This window comes from Ambystoma mexicanum, chromosome 4q (assembly GCF_040938575.1).
Source record: "Ambystoma mexicanum isolate Mex_15411 chromosome 4q, UKY_AmexF1_1, whole genome shotgun sequence".
Lineage (NCBI taxonomy): Eukaryota > Metazoa > Chordata > Amphibia > Caudata > Ambystomatidae > Ambystoma > Ambystoma mexicanum.
Window position 1 is genome coordinate 1,287,304,436 of NC_090928.1, and position 16,914 is coordinate 1,287,321,349.

At 46.4% G+C, this 16,914-nt stretch overlaps 1 protein-coding gene across 4 annotated transcripts in view; it reads right to left on the reverse strand.

Annotated features, from left to right (window-relative positions):
• The window catches only part of PPP2R5D (protein phosphatase 2 regulatory subunit B'delta), a 741,061-nt gene that overhangs the window by 244,486 nt on the left and 479,661 nt on the right, over positions 1–16,914 (reverse strand). For all 4 annotated transcript variants that reach the window (XM_069608914.1, XM_069608915.1, XM_069608913.1 and 1 more), the window contains exon 10: positions 10,341–10,394. In XM_069608914.1, the coding sequence (XP_069465015.1) occupies positions 10,341–10,394 (54 nt within the window). The remainder of the gene's footprint in view (positions 1–10,340; positions 10,395–16,914) is intronic.

The window sequence follows — 16,914 nt, forward strand, 5'->3', positions numbered from 1 at the left end:
CAAGACGACGCAAAGCAACACAGGTTCGAATCCCAGCTCTGCGCTTAGAAACCTCTTTGGTATAAAGCACTTTATAAATAACTAATTATAAATTATTATAACCAGCAGGTCCGGAAGAGCTGTTAGCAGGGGGAGCACAAGTCCCCTCCACGCAATATATATCACGGCACGGTGGGAGCAGACGTCAAAATCTCACCAACCCTGGAACCAAGGGATCTTTCGATGAATAATTCAAAGAATATATACAGACCCCACGAACCAGAGACAAGTACTCACACAACAGGATGTGGAAGATTTGGCCCCCATGCTAGGGAATTGTAATTTATTTGAACAAAATTTAGCTTGGGACACAGCAAGACTACAGATGACCCAAAGGAACATCAAACAGGAAACCTAGAACAACAACTTAAAAGGCATAAGCACTAGCATCAACAAAGACACCAACAGGGGCACAGAAGCATCTGACCAAGCGTTGTAGATTCTTGCACAACTCTCTCACACACTGTGGAGGGCTGTGTAATCATTGTCAGCCAAAAGGAAAGACCAAACTCTCTTAAGGTAAGCAAGACCAGCTCATCTTCAGAAGGGAGGAAGGCTAGCAGGGTGGTACGGTTTTTCCCCAATAGTCAGTACAAACTAATACACCACACTAGAGTACGGCAAAATATACACTTCTATTAGCAGGTCACATTTATCATAATATGCACGTTAGAGAAAATAAGCACTCATGTGGCACAGCAGAGGGTGGTCTAGATATAAATACAGTAAATAGCTATTTCAGGCCTAACTCACTCACTACCCTAAAATGCAAGCTCCATACCTGTGGCAGACACTATACATATAGAGGGCTAGACCCCTAGACAATAACGCACACAAGGATGCTGCACAGAAGTTAGTACAGACTTCCAACTACATGTCAAGTAAAAGTATTACACATAAAACATTCACACAGCAGAGCGATAACAATTAGAAGATGAAAACAGGGTTACACATTATCCAACAAAGTCAGGAGGGCTACCAAAGTCCAGAATATGTTTTATGTTAACGCTACCTAGTCCCAGAAGGGCATATCACACTTCAATGAGGGAAACGCAAGCAACACTCAACAGTGTATATCCAGGCAGAAGCGCAACAGAGATTTAAAAATCCCTACTAAATCAGGGGTAGTGTTTAAAAATTGGTGGCAAAATCCACAACTGGGTTGAGAACTCCAGAGACACTAGAGGACCCTAGGAACTTGTCACAGCTCAGGTAGGTATTTCACAGTGTCACTTGTAGATGCTCTAGCGTTCTAAAAGTGCACCATAGAAACCCATTGAACCAAGTCGATAGGCTGACCTGTGGTTGTGATGCAAAAGCCAGGTAAATCCAAGCTCCTCACGCCAGGTGTAGAGGTGGCAGCACTACCGCAGGGGACACCAGATAAAACATAGGATGCCCCCCACCCCCATAGCCAAGAAGAGATCAGGGCATGTTTCCATATACAACAGCCCCAGGTCAGAACGCAGCAGAGCAGGAAACAGCTCCCAATGCAAGGCAATGGGGAAGTGCGGTTGAAATCAGACTACCAGTTTCTTCCGACTGGCAAAAAGAACAATCATCCCTTCACAGGAGGAGGTCCTTCGCTAGAAGTGGAGTCCACAGTGGGTGAGATGGCTCCAAAAGAACTGAGGAACTTGCACAAGGCAGACTCTTGTGGCTCAATATGCAAACGTGGATGGAACATGAGGAAAAACAGCCCATATCTCAGAACAGCAGCAGTGACGCTCAGGATGGCCCAAAGAAGCAGATATGGTGGTATGTCGAGGTCCCAACACCCTTCCATGCGATGGTGCACCAAGGAGGTAGACCTTGGCAGTAAACAGTGCTAAGCAGTGGCAGAACAGCCTGAGAAAACAATCCCAGGATGGAAGGCCTGGTGCAAGCATAGTAGGACGACCAGCAGCAGGGCGAGGGAGACTGACAGGAAGCCCAGCAGACGAAAATACAATAAGGTGCACATGCAGGGGAAGCCAGATTAGCCAGACTGGTATTAAAATAGTCGATAATGGTTTTTGTACCATAATTCTGCAGAAGGTACGCCATCTGACTCAGCCCTCCAAAAATCTGGCAAGAGTGAGTGTAGGAATAGGTTTTCACCTATATGTACACCTTCATTCGCAGGTGCTGGCTTCTGTCAGTCAACTGATTCAGTTAGGCAATTTAAACAAAGGTTCTGGAGGGCCAGCCAATCAGTTTGGCCCCATAAAAACCACCAAACACCAATGTCAACCTATGACAGGATGTCATCTGGTGAGGGCAGGATAATGTCACAGATGGCCTCAATAACACCAACTCCCAAACGACAGTTCAAGGGTTTTTATTGGTTTCTTGAAAAGGGATGCAAGGGCCATCCATATCTCCCCCATCTAGAGAAAACAAGACCCTGCGTAAGCCAGGTGCTCCTGCTCACAGGGTAGTATCTACCGATTGTTTACCCCGGTCTAATTTCTACCTTTCGATGGCCTTATCTATATAAACTCCCACTTGCACTTCCTAGGCGTGACCGATTCCACTTTTATGTTAGTTTTGAAGGCTCCTGGGGTTGTTCCACCAAGATACTCAAGCCCACTCTCCTTCCTTTTATGCCCCAATGTTGCTTTCCCAGTATCTCGCTACCACTTTCGTTCTGCTCCAGCTAATCTCCTACTCCATCCACACCTCCCTTTATCTCCTCTCTTTATGAGTCTTCCTCCTCTGTCCCTCCAATGGCTCTCTCACCCTCTCCCCTCCCTACCCTCTCCCAACTGGTTCTCCTCCGACTTCCCCCGAACAACCCACAACTTCCTGTAGCCAGCTTTATCACCTACCTCCTTTACCCATTTATCTTTTCCCACTTGTTTCCCGGGCCAATCTCGCACTGCCTTCCCCACCCTGTTACAGGCATCAAAAACATAAAAGGGGGTTAAGCCCTGACCCCTTTTTCTTGTGGCTCCACCTTACCGGGTAATTATGCCCTGCATTGGATAATGTTCCTGTTCCTGTCAGGGGACAATACGTGTTCTTGTGTTCATGTCTGAAAGCAGCTGTTTTGTCCAAATATGTGTTTGAGCACAGTGCTGCAATTGCTCTGTCTCTGCATGCCTAGGTTTCGGTGGTGATGCGCAGTAGTCCTTGCCGCGTATGGTCACAGCTGTTTTCGGTCCACTGGTATGACTGGAGCTGAATGTCTGGCGGCTCTGAGGATTGGCATGATGCATTCGGTCCACCAGGAGCGCTTATAGATGTATTGGCCTGAAATGGGGAGAAAGAAACTGGACAGAATCTTCACACAGAGGTGTAGGTGATTGACAGTGGTACTTGCCATGCATATATAGGAACTTATAGGGAGCACAGGAATTGGGGTCCTGCCAACCTTACCCTTAGGGTAGCAATGGCCGGGCCTCCTCCCTAGTAGGCTTCCAGGTCGAGAGGGGTCCTCATACCCTCTTTCAATGTCTAGCTACTGAACTGGTCACAATCGTTGAAGTATCTTTGATTTGTAGTTCAGCTGAACGTAAAATATTTTGTTTCATATTAATTATGCACATTTTACAAATGTAGATATTTTTGGCTCAGAAACATTGCACGTTAATGTATCAAATCCTAGCAACCGTGCTGGCTACGCCAATATTCTGAGATGAGAATAGAATATTTATGTGAAAGTATCAGATAAAAACCAAAAATCTGTCACACGTACATCACATGTCGTGCAGAGATAAGACTAGCGTCACTTTATTCACCTGATTGAGAGCAATCTGGAACACGAATTAGTAATTTAATCACGTGTGGAACATAGTTTTAGAAAATCAAAATTGTTTAATTTACAAATCCCCAAGTTGACATCACATCAAGTGGGAGGGGAAACTGGGTTTAGATGTTACTCCCATTAGACAGCCATGCTCATTAATATGAGTACGAAGGGGGTGGTTTAGTGTGATGTCACTTTTGGAACACTGTCCAATCACATGCTTACCAATCAAAAATGAGAAATGATACACACCTCTAAGGGGAGTGGATTCAAACCAATAAAGGTCCAAACCCACAGATTGAAGGCCGCTCACTCACCCACTCACGGATGGACAGACTAGAAGAATTGAGAACCACAGGAAGATTAGAACTGCTTGCTTTCTTCTTTTTCTTTTGGTCTCATCTTGGATTGCTAGCCCATTGTGAAAGGCTTATATGAAATTCAATCCCTGGCCTTCCTTAGTCGGAAAGGAAGCAGACAGGCCCAATATACAGAAGGAGAGCAACCAAGCAGCGAAGGGAAGCTGACCCATCTTTCGGACTGATGTCCACCTGTTAGAAGGGAAATTTTAACCAGACTTTTAGAGGGTAACCACCCGTCTGTGGGAAAGCACTAAAACTCTTATGAGAATTGAATGCTTTGAGGAAATATAATTCTATGGGAAGAATACTCTAAAGGCTAATAGATGAAATCCCAGCCTCTCTTATTTGTTAAAGTACTGAGGAGGGTAAATCAATTGACTGTACATCCTGGGAAATTAAATTAGTAAATATTTTAGAAGTGCAAGTTGTTCTGGAAACATTGGATTTGATCACATTGACCCAAATGGTGTTTATATATTGGGAGATCCCAGACTCATTTTCTTTGTAAAGGCTGAGTATAGAATGGGAGCCATAAATTATCTCACTTTGCACATGCCTAGAAAAATAATGCAATTGAAGTCATTCTATGGTTATATTACAGAACAGGATCTGGTTACTAACCTTGAACCAATCAGGCAAATAGGAAGAGGGTTTGTAACTGCCACCCGTTTTTCCCACTTTAAATTGCCCATTTGGAAAATGACAAAATGTACACTTTTTAAACAGTATTGCAATAGAAACACTAATGTCAAAGTAGCCTGTCTTTAAATTGAGTTTTCTAAAGTGCTGTTTGAAACACAGACATATCCATTGTTAAAAAAAGGAGACATTTATTTTCAATAAATGAAAAACCGAGATAGGCAGCGATGCTCGGATTGGTTTTCTGCTCGGATCGATTTTCTACAAAATGCAAGCTTGTTCCTTAATCCTCATTCACTTGCCAACGCATGATGAATATGCGCTCTGGGTAAACCAAAGGTACATATGATGTCCACTTAAAGTATACATTAAAGTTAAATACATCTTTGATTATTCAGTTTACCAGTATATGATCAGTCATCTTGATATTAATAGTGGAAATCTAGATTTCATAGAGAATGTAAAAGATGTACACTTAATTTAAATGTTATAATGGTTTGATTATTTTTATAATCAAACTTCTGTGCAACCCTGTGTATCTCCTGTCCCAAAAGAGGAGGGAGGCTAAAGGGATTCAATACTGTTAAACTGGCATATCGCAGGTTCATAAAAATAACTGTTTAATAAATATGAATTGTGGGCGCATGATTAGGGATGGGTGGAAAATTCCCTGAACTATAAGTCCCCCAATTAATACATCTTACAGGTAAGTCTTTTGTGTTTTAATTAACTCTGTACAAGGATTGGTGTGATTAAAGTACCTCTTAATAGAATGTTGGCTGGGCACTCTTATTTTGGTACAACTGTTACTATTTTTTGTGTTGCATAAGTATCTCTCATGAAGCTGTAGCAAATGACAGGATAGGAAAGATGGCCTTAGAAGGAACAGCCAGTCGAACCAGCTAGGACAATGGCAGGAAGCTAAGGAAGAGCCAACATGGCATTCCAACTGAAGAGAAGGAGTCAGTTGCTAGGCAAAGGAGCCAGGGTGCAGCCTTTGTGGCTACACTAGGGATACTTAGTATGATACAGATTCAGCAGTAGTCAATCTGGGGAATGCACAATGTTGCACACTGATAATACATTCACACCAATCCCACCACATCTCAAGGCAGAGCACACAGGTTTTGGCCGCCTGCCAATCATGCTGGAGTGAAAAGCCACTACACACACTGGCCTACCAACCTACACGATACAGATTGGGAAGTCTGGGGGCTTTAAACTAGTCTACACAAATTTAAACCAAAACAGAGGGTCCAGGAGTGGGGTTGGGCCCAGAACAATTGTCCTTTATGGAATGGCCAAAACTAAAATGGTTTGGTGTAGGGGTAGAAAAATGCATTAGTACCCAGTGGCAACCAAAGATGTGCATTGGGCTACTAATGCAGTAAAAAGGGCTACATGTGTGGTGTGGCCAAAACTAAATTACAGCTGTCAACAACCTAATCGATATCACTTTTCAGGGTGATTATATCAGCCTGGACCAAAATGGGAGACTTAAAAAGCACCCCTCACCCGGATACTCAAGTGTGCTATAAAGTGCAGTACACCAGAAAAACGGTTGCAGTGGGAGGGAGACTTTGGTAGATGGCCACCTGGCCACAAAAGAAAAGTCGAAAAACCAAAGAAGCCAGATAACGGTTTTGGCGGACACAAAGTTAGAGAGCCAGAAACCCCAAATACGAAATTCTGTTCCAAACCCATTGTTATTCAATTTGTTCTTAAGTGGGTGGTTAACATATGCATTGAAGGCCAGTAGATATCACGTGATACCCTTCAACAACCAAATGATCGCCCCTCGATTTTTGCCAGGGTCTGCACCTGCTCAATCCTATTTGTCACATTTGTTCCTAAAGGGCATATACATGCCCCTAGTGTTTGTTTATTTGCAGTCAGAATTGCCCTCGATAACAACTGCTGGATGCTTCTGAACCCCTGCAGTAATAGGCAAAAGAAACCGAAGATGCTGTCAAGCCGTAAGGTACTCAGGGGTCTGGGCTCACTGCCAATTGAAGGACATCCCACGAAAGACAACTGTGTAATATTTTTGAAACGTTCATGAATTTGATCTCTGGTAAAAAGTCAGCAGCAGCAGGTATTGCAATCAGTGAATTACCCGCTCTTAAGGAAAGTGCAGTACATGCAAACAATGTCAATGAGGCCAGCAGAGTAGAGACGACTACTAGATTATATGAGGGACCGAATCGATGGCTTTTGACTGTACCGTGCTTATGCTACACCAACTGCATGGCATCAATGTTCACAAAATAAATATTTGAATCAAAGAGAAATGAATAGTGGCTGCTTTGGTGGAGTCCTCGCCCTCACACCGCATGCATGCTCAATGTCTGACCTTCATTACAGCTCTCAGCCGTTTTCTTTATGCCGGCACTGTTAGGCAGAAACCTGTGCAGTTCCCTTGGGGAACACTGCAAAAGATTTAAGACTACAGGTATAGCAGTAAACCCACTTGGTAGCAGTCTGTACCACCCAGATTTACCTGGTAGCTGTGGCTGAGCAGTCAGACTTCCCTCAAGAAGAGTTAGGCAGTATGTAAAGTATACACAATAGGTACTCAAATACAATAGCACAAGCAAACACTGACCAGAGCTTGGTTTCAAAAGTATATAGTTATTTATTTATAAAACACACATAAGTTGAAATCACTCTAGCAAAATATAGTAAAAACACTTCAAACACAGTTATAATGAAAGCAGTTCCAACCCTTACTCCTATCTAGACAACTCTAAGTTAACACCACATAATTAAAACAGAGGTGAGCGCTTAACGTTAGATAACACTCTAGTAGGTTCAAGAAAGGGATAAAAAGAAACAGAAATGGGTTAAACACACCACTCTAAGGTCCAGAACACTTGCAATAGGCTCAAAGAAGCACAAAGTCACAGGTGAGCAAAAGTCACTAGGCAGGGCCCACTCTTAGAGTAGCCGGAGCGAAAAGGTGCCCAAGATCACACTGTTAGGAGGGATTCAGAGTCTTGCAAAGAGTTAGAAAGAGTTTAGAGTGGCTTAGAAAGTTTAGCCAGGGTGTCCCAGGCACTCCCAGGTTCGAAAGCCGGGGGCTAAATCTACCCCGTACAGTCGGTGGCAAGGGAAGCCAGGCGGAACACGGTACCTTAAGTGGAAAGGATCCTCCAGCGGTGGCAGTTGTTCCAGGCAGTGGCAGCAAGGCTCGACGTCGGTCAGGGGAGAAGAAGTTCTCACTGAAGAGCAGAAGAAGAAGGTCGTTGCACTGCCCGGGAAGAAACCAGCCGCGGAGTCCTCCGGTTAAAGGGTTGTACCGACTTTCGCGGATAGGGGTAAAGTGTGGTATTCCGGTTGCCGGGGTGCTTGGCACGGGCAAGGCGGCCACGAGATACCTCGAGAAGCGAAAAGAAGGTGAAAACTGGTTGTCCCCACCAGTCAAGGGAAGGAGCCACTCCGTTAAGAGTTCTCCTCGGTCGTCGGAAAAAGTGGTGAGACGGTTCAGCAGGGCTCCACCGGGTGGTGTCGTCGAAGCAGGTCGGCTCAGCTCTTCCCTCGTCGGATTCTTGGTCCTGTGGCGACTTCTAAAGTTCCAGTCCCCAAAGCCCTGCTTTTATGCAGCAAACCCCCATTCACCCAGCCTAGCTGTCACTCAAACATGCTAAGTGGTGAGCCGGCCGGCTCACCACTTGGGCCAATCAGGACGGAGTGCGACTTGAGTTACCAAGGTAACTCAGTCCAGGGTGCCTAAATCCCCCTCCACCCCTCCTAAGTACCCCAGACAGAGTGGCACCACTTTGGAGGGCTTCTGTGGAGAAGCCCGCCAAAAGTGGAACAAAGGGCTCCACTTTGGGTCAGAGTTACAGAGGCGAACACCAACGCCATTTTAGAATCAAGTTTTGGCAAAAAATCCCAACCGGAGTTATAATAAATATATAAACCGGCGGTATGTTTAAGGCTACCGTAAATAAATAATTAAATGTGTTAGCCTAAAACAATGGGAAATCCCATAGGGAAATATTCGCGGTCGAATATAAAACGTAGTTTCCACTGCCACCAGCCAAAACTCGATCAGGGGGGACGGAGACGTGCCCCCTCGACTAACAGACCCTGGGGCAATCGAATTGCCCCAGCCAGTACGTCCACAATATGATGGTTTGTACTGGTTCTGTTCAGGATTTAAGACTAGTAAAGTCTTTGGTGACTTTACATGCCCTGGGAGACAGTAGTCAGTCCCAGGGTATGGAGTCTATGTTGGGGAGTCCCTAGGACACCCCTGGGTCGCGGCACAGAGGGTGCTGTGTAACCCACATCACAAAAACACATGAGGCCCTATGGAGTAAAAGACCCCATAGCCCATTCAACACAAGGTTTAACCAAGAAAACACACTTCAACAGGTCCAAGAGTGAGGGTAAAAGAGTCTCACTCTTGGCAGGAGAAAAAAAGAAACCCCAGAAATCCAGCAAAGCTGCTGGGGGACTCACTAGGTAGGGAAATTCAGCCTAAACAGAGAATTCTCCCTAACAGGCACGAAAAATGGTTGATGCAGCATTCCAGTCATGGGTAGGGGTATGAATGTTAAGTGAGCAGTGGGTTGGGGAGAACATACTGGTAAATACATTTAAAAAAAATAAACAACACCAAGAAACACACTGAATGCATTTTTAAAGTATGCATGAAAACAGCATCTTTATATACATCCAACTCCCTCTTCCAAAATATCTTCCTTCTCGAGCCCTTTGCTCTGCTACCGCTAACTCTGAGGGTCAGACGCTTTGCCAGGCAGAGAGTGGGGGATTGGAGACAGGGGGGGGGGGATCTCTCTCCTCGGCAGGTGCCTCCCTCTGGAATGGCCTCCCTGCCCCTCTCAAACTTGAGCTGGACCACCTGGAGTTCCGGGAAGCAGCTCAATACGTTCCTTTTCTCCTCTGCCTTCCTCTCTCTCCCCTGCTGACCTACCCGTCTGCTGTGCCGACTGACTGCTTGGCCACCCCCAGGATCTCACTGGGTATGAAGCTCCTCCATGAGCAATCTCCCATGCACTGCCTCCGACCTACAACTCACTTAGAGGCTGGAACTGTAACCCTACAATCCCCTGGCTCCTTGCACTTTCCCAGAGCTGTGCTGCCCTGGCCGCACTTCAATGCTGCACTGATTGCACTTCACTCATCCCTCTCCCTGGTACTTTGCGTTGTCACACTTGCACAATCTGAATGACAAGACCTAGTAAGATCGTTTGGCTTGCCTCCCCTTGGTCTTCCCTCCCTTGTCTTGTCAAGCCTAGAAACACTTGTGTACAGGTGTGTTATAAATGACACACATCATATCATAAATCCATGATCTTCCCATTTCTTGGTTCTGGAGCAGAGCCTGCATCTCCATGCCAGCAGAACACTCTGCAACATCCTGCAAAATGTAAGACCATTCCACTGCAGGCTTAAGAATTGATTCTATTGGCATGCTCAAGTCTGCCAAACTAGAAATGTTATAATGTTTATAAATCAAGACAAAGGTAACATATGTAGTTACACCTACACAGGGCAGCTGAGAGACCAAAGGTTGACAGTCGCAGCAAATAAGTACTCACCGGCTCGGTCAGGCTGCTGTCTTTTTCCAAGAACTGTACCACACAATAGGCCAGCTGTTAGGGAGAACAGGATAAAAATCATAAAGACGACCTGCAAGTAAAGATCAAAAACCTAACAAAATATGAACATGCAAAACTTGTCAAGTACATTCTTTTTCAAAAGAAGTTTCATGTAAAAGCAATCAACATTCTGAGCAATGACAACCATGAGTCCTATATGGAGCAAGGACAACCATGAGTCCTAAATGGAGCAAGGACAACCATGAGTCCTATATGGATAGTATTGCATTTTGAATAATGCAAAAAGATTATACGCTACAAACATCACCTGCAGTGACAAATACATAGCACTACAGAAAACTCAATCAACTTCCTACTCATCTCTTCGCGTTCACCGCCACCAATCTCCCACCACCCACCCATCTCCAACCATCCTCCCAATTTATCTGTGACTGGTTCCTCTCAGTTCCCTCCGAGTTGGAGCACTTAATTGACTCCATTCCCACCAAAATCCCACAAGCACTCACAGGGAACTTCACCCTACCCAAAATCTCCCCACCCATCAACCCCAACTATGCCTCTCTCTCTGAAACCATCACCACCAGGGTAAATTCCTTGAATGCCTGACTGTCTTCCTGCATCTAATCATAGAGTTGACCCCTTCCCTTCTGACCACTCTATACTCAACTTCTGTATCACTGCTCCCCAAGGACGGCTCTTCCATAATGGGCAGCAATCTGCCTAGCACCCGCCAATTGAGGAGTTGGCAAGGGTAGAGCGATCTGCTTACAGGAGCACTCCCTCCCCCCCCCACCAGTAATCCCAAGAATTAGAGCATGCCCAATGGGCCATGCCAGGGTGGGGCGTACACATCTCCCAGCCAGGCATGGAACATTGGGCTTGCTGGCTAGGTCATTGCAGGGACATCAGGTGCTCCTTCTCATTGTGCCTAACAGGAACATCGGAGTGCTGAAGTTTCAGAGTCCGTGACATGTGTAATAGCTGCATGCCCGGGGCTCAAACTTGCTACCTGGTTCCTCGCACTGCAGGATCCTCAAGGCAAAGCAGCAGGAGGGACTGGCCCGAGCTGATAAATTAAATGTTAAAGGTATTTGTACCGCGTACCGTCACCAATGGAATTGGTCCCCAGGCGCTCTGGCGGATCTGAAAATGATAAGGTGGGGGTGGGTTAGTAAGGTGAAGAGGGAGTAGGATAGTGAGAGGAGTGGTGTTCTGTTGGCAGCTTCGACTCGGTATACACCAGATGCTGAGCTTTGGTGCGGGTATCGGGTCTGTGATAGGCCGCGTGTGCTGTTGGTCCGGCTTATGTGTTGTTGCAGTGTTGTGAAGTGCGTGTGGCTTGTTGTGCGAGAGATGGTTGTGGGAGTTTGAGTGAGATAAGTATGCAGAGTTTGAGCTTATATTGGTTAGTGGGTTACCTAACCTTTGGCATGCTAGCATTTGCAGTTCTGTCCCAGTGTGGCACCAGTTGACCCCCACAACTCTATCTGGATGCGGCGCGGGCCAATGTCTAGAATTCTATCTGGGCGTGGGCAAGCCAACATTCACAGTCCCGTCCATATGCGGCGCAAGCTAGCGTCTAGAAATCTGTCCAGGTTTGGGCATGCTATCATTCGCAGCCCTATCTGGATGCGGCGCAGGCTGGTGTTCACAATTCCAAGTGTGGCCCACGCCAATATTCAAGTTTCATCTAGGCGCGGGCTTGCTATCCTTCAATCAGTCCCACCTAGATGCGACGCAGGCCAATGTCCACAATTCTAGGTGTGGCCTGTGCTAGTCTTCAGGTTTCGCATAGCTGCGGGCATGCTAACGCTCGAAGTCCTATATAGATGCGACGCATGCTTATATTTCACTAATCTATCTAGGTGTGGGTATGTTGGCATTCAGCTTTCACCTAGGTGCGGGCATGCCAACACTCACGGTCCTATCTAGATGCGATGCAGGCCGACATTCTCAATTCTGTCCAAATGTAGACATGTTAATATTCACAACTCCATCCAAGTGCTGGCCTGCTATCATTCAGAGTCCCCTCTAGATGCGACGAAGGCCAATGTCCTCAACTCCATCAAAGTGTGGCCATGCTAATATTCTCAATTCTATCTAAATGTGTCTGCCGGTCTGGATATGGTGCGTCTGGTACGTGTGAGTGGGCGAGTCACTAGAGGGCTTTCGTCTGTGTCTAAGTATGTGTTCAGTCTCTGGAGCCTTCCTTTTGTGTCTATTTTCCATGCTATCTTATGCTCTGTCGGGTGGTTAGTTCTTTGGTTTGAGTGTTTGTCCAGATTGAGAGTGGCCGGGATTATTTTCATTGTTGTTTTAATGTCTGCGCATTCTGGTGCGTCTCCGTTGTGGTTACCCTGTGAAGAGCCATGATTTGAGGAGTTTCCTGAATGCTAGGTGGTTTGTTGTGTTCCGTATATTCTTAGGTAGGTCATTCCAGGTTTTGGGTGCCTGGTGGGAGAAAGAGGATCCTCCGAGTTTTTTCCTGTTGTAGGGTTTTGGTTCCAGGCGTATGTTGGTGCTTGATCTTAGTGTTCTTGTCGGTTGATGTAGGCGTAGTTTGTCGCTTAGGAATTCTGCGCCTTGTTTGTGTATTGCTCTGTGCGTGATGCACATGGATTTGAACTTTATTTGTTGTTTTAGTGGTAGCCAGTGTAGTATTTTTAGCGCAGGTGTGATGTGTTCTCTTCGGGGTAGCTTGAGGAGGAGTCTGGCTACTGCATTTTGTATGCGTTGCAGTTTTTTTAGAAGTCGTTCGGGCATGCCCAGGTATAGGCTGTTGGCATAGTCTACTCTGGACATGATCAGAGCGATGATGGTGAGTGTTTTGTTGGCGAACGACAGGAACGATAGGATCCTTTTTGCTGCTCGCAGGAGGAAGAAACATTTCTTGATTACCGAGTTTACTTGTGGCTCTAGAGTGAGATTGTTATGCATCAGGACCCCTATGTTTTTTACAGTTGATGGTTCTGGTGTGGTGCCGAGCTCTCTTGGCCAGAGGATGTAGTTTATGTCTCCTCCCTTTTTTGAAACAATCATTATCTCTGTTTTGCCTGGGTTGATTTTGAGATGGTTGAGGTTCATCCAGTTGAATATGCCACGAAGCCAATTCACTAGTGTAGTGTTTTCTTCTCTGGTATCTTGTATGTTGAAGATTGAGTATCGTCGGCGTAGTTGTAGCATGTGAGGCCGTGTTTTTTGACGAGTTTGATCAGTAGGTGCATGTAGATGTTGAATAGCAGCGGGGAGAAGGATGAGCCTTGTGGTACTCGGCACGTGGATTCTCTGGGTTTGGATGTAAAAGGTTTCATCCATACTGTTTCTGTTCTGTTTGTTAGGAAGGATTTGATCCATAGTAGGGCAGTGTCTGTTATCCCTAGTCATTCTAGTCTCTTTATGAGGATGGTGTGATTGACAGTGTCGAAAGCTGCAGACAGATCAAGGAGAATCAGGGCGGTACTGTTGTCCGAGTCTGCATTTGTTTATAGGTCGTCCCATATTGAGAGGAGAGCTGATTCTGTTCCTCTCATGGGTCTGAAACCAACTTGTGCCTGGTCTAGTAGGCAATGCTCTTCGATGAATTCTTGGGTTGTTTGGTAGACGTACGTTTCTAGCAGTTTGGCTATGTAAGGTATGTTGGAGGTGGGTCTATAGTTAGATAAGTCCTCTACGTCTCCTGTTGTGTCTGAGTAGCGGCTTGATGTAGGCTGATTTGAACGCCTGTGATACTTTCCCTGTTGAGATTGAGAGGTTGAGGAGGTTCCTGTGGTATTCCATGGGGGTTCCTTGTTTGAGAATTGTTTTGTATATGTCCGGGGGCGCAGGGGTCTTCAGGAGAGCCTGATTTGTTGCTCTGGTTTACCAGTTTGACGAAAGCCTCAACTGATATTTCTGGGAAGTTTCGTAGCTTGTTTGCGTGTGCCTCGTCGGTGTGGTTTGCGCTGTCATCGCTTGGTCTGTTTTGAATGGTGTGTTGGATGGAAGTTATTTTGTTTTTGAAGTGGTCTCCAAGGTCCTCGCAGTGTTAGGCAGAAACCTGTGCAGTTCCCTTGGGGAACACTGCAAAAAGATTAAGACTACAGGAGCAGCAGTAAACCCAATTGGTAGCAGTCTGCACCACCCAGATTTACCTGGTAGCTGTGGCTGAGCAGTCAGACTTCGCTCAAGAAGAGTAGGGCAATATGCAGGGTATACACAATAGGGTCAAAACACAGTAGAGCAAACAAAAACTGACCAGAGCCTTGTATAAAAAGTATATAATTATTTATTTAAAACACACTTCAGGCAATACACTAGCACTCTCAATGAAAAATAATCTAAAACACAGTCAGGTAAGTATACACACCTCCCTTGATAACTATCAGACAAGTCAGGGTTAAAGCACAACTATTTGTTAAGACAGAAGTGAGTGCTTAACCTAGATGGCACTCCAATAGTTTAGATTAAAAATGGAGAGAAAAGGCAGAGCATAAAATGAAACAGTTCACAACACTTAAGAGTTCAGAGCATGGGGAGGAAGGCAGGTTATACTGTAGAGCCAAAGTTCATAGGCCAGGCCCACTTTAAATGGAGCAAAGCGAAATGTGCCCAGGATCATCCGGTTTAAAGTGCACTGAAAGTCTTTGCAGAGTGTTCAAAAGAGGTTGGGGTGATTCAAAAGATATAGTTAGAAGGCCTGGAGCCAACCCAGTTTAAAAGCCAAGGATTCAAGTGTCACCTTTAGCAATCTGTAGAAAGGGGGGCCAGGCAGGACACAGTACCTTAAAAGAGAAAGGAAGCTCCAGCGGGGGCAGTTGTTCCTGGCAGTGGTTGAAGTTCGTGGTTCCGACCAGGGGAAGAGAAGATCTCGTCGAGGAGGAAACGGGGAGTCGTTGCACTGCACAGGGATGAAACCAGCCGTGGAGTTTCCGATTAAAAGGTGCGGTCCTTTTATTCGCGGTCAAAAGTGGTGAGCTTGGCTATCCGGCCGCCGGGGTGCTTGGCACGGACGATTCGACCAAGAGAAGTCTTTGGAAGGCGAAAAGGGTGAACTGGTTGATCCCACAAGCGCTTGGGAAGAAGGCTCGTCCAGCAGAAGATCTTCTCTTGTCAGAATGTGGTGAGGTAGTTGCAGCAGGGCTTCAGCGGTAGTGTCGTTGCAGATGGCTCAGCTTCTTCCCTTTTTGGATTCTTAGGTTCTGTGGCGACTTCTGAAGTTCCAGTCCCAAAGGCCCTGCTTTTATGCAGAAAACCCCCCATTCATCAGCCTGGCTGTCAATCACACATGCTAAGTGGTGAGCCGGGCGGCTCTCCACTGGGCCAATCAGAGTAGAGTGCGACTTGGGTTGCTAAGGCAACGCAGTCCAGGGTGCCAATTCCCCCCTCCACCCTTCCTGTGGAACCCAGACAGAGTGGCACCATTTGGAGGGCTTCTGTGGAGAAGCCCGCCAAAATAGTGGAACAAAGGCCTCGACCTTGGTCAGAGTTACAGAGACGGACACAAACGCCATTTTAGATTCGAGTTCTGGCAAAAAGACCCAACCGGTGATTTAATATTAAATAGATAAACCGGCGTTATCTTTAACATTGCACCAAAAAGTGGTGCGTTTAAAATCAAGGGGAAAATCCCATAGAGAATATTCCGGTGGAATATTTCACGTGCTAACCACTGCCACCAGCCAGAAACTCGACGAGGGGGGACGGGACAGTGCCCCCTCGAAAACAGACCCAGGGGCAATCGAATTACCCCTTACCAGTACTTCCACAATATGATGGTTTGTGCTGGTTCTGTTCACAATTTGAGTAGTAAAGCCAATGGTGACTTTGCATGCCCTGGGAGACAGTAGTCCGTCTCAGGGTATGGAGTCTATGTTTGGGGGTCACTGTGACACACCTGTGGTACTGCACAGAGGGTGCTGTGTACCACACACACAGAAAAACAGATGATACCCTATGGAGTAAAAAGAAACCCCATAAGCACATAACAAGTCAAAGACATACCGCAAATCATGTCTAAGAGTGGGAGTAAAAGTCTCACTCTTAGCGGGAGAAAAAAAAACCCAAAAATCCAGCAAAGCTGCTGGGGGACTCACTAGGTTTGGGAAATTAGCCTTATAAGAGAATTCTCCCTAACACTTCTCCAGCCGGCCTCCCACCGGGGTGCTCAGGTGGGGGCCTGACGCTACGGCCGGCTCAGTCCTGCTTGGCAGCGGCCTTGCCGCTTTGGCCTCCTTGGCGACGACAACGAGATCCTCCTGATTTGCCACGTCCTCTGTAGGCCTCCTGTGATGAGTACGTCGAGGAGCCGCCGCTGAATCCTTTGGAGGCACCTTGCTTGCCTCCGGAGTTCCGAAAGGGCGGCTGTCGTCGTTGCAGAACCCCCAAGGCCTGAGCCATCTGTTTCGGCCTTGATGGCCTGCAGCGACTCATCCACATTCTTGCACATTCTTGCCAAACAGATTGTTCCCGTTGAAGGGCATGTCCAGAACCCTGGTCTGCACGTCTTGGCGGAAATCGGTTGCCTTGAGCCATCCACGCCGGCGAAGGCAAACACCGTTGCCCATCTGGCGAAAAC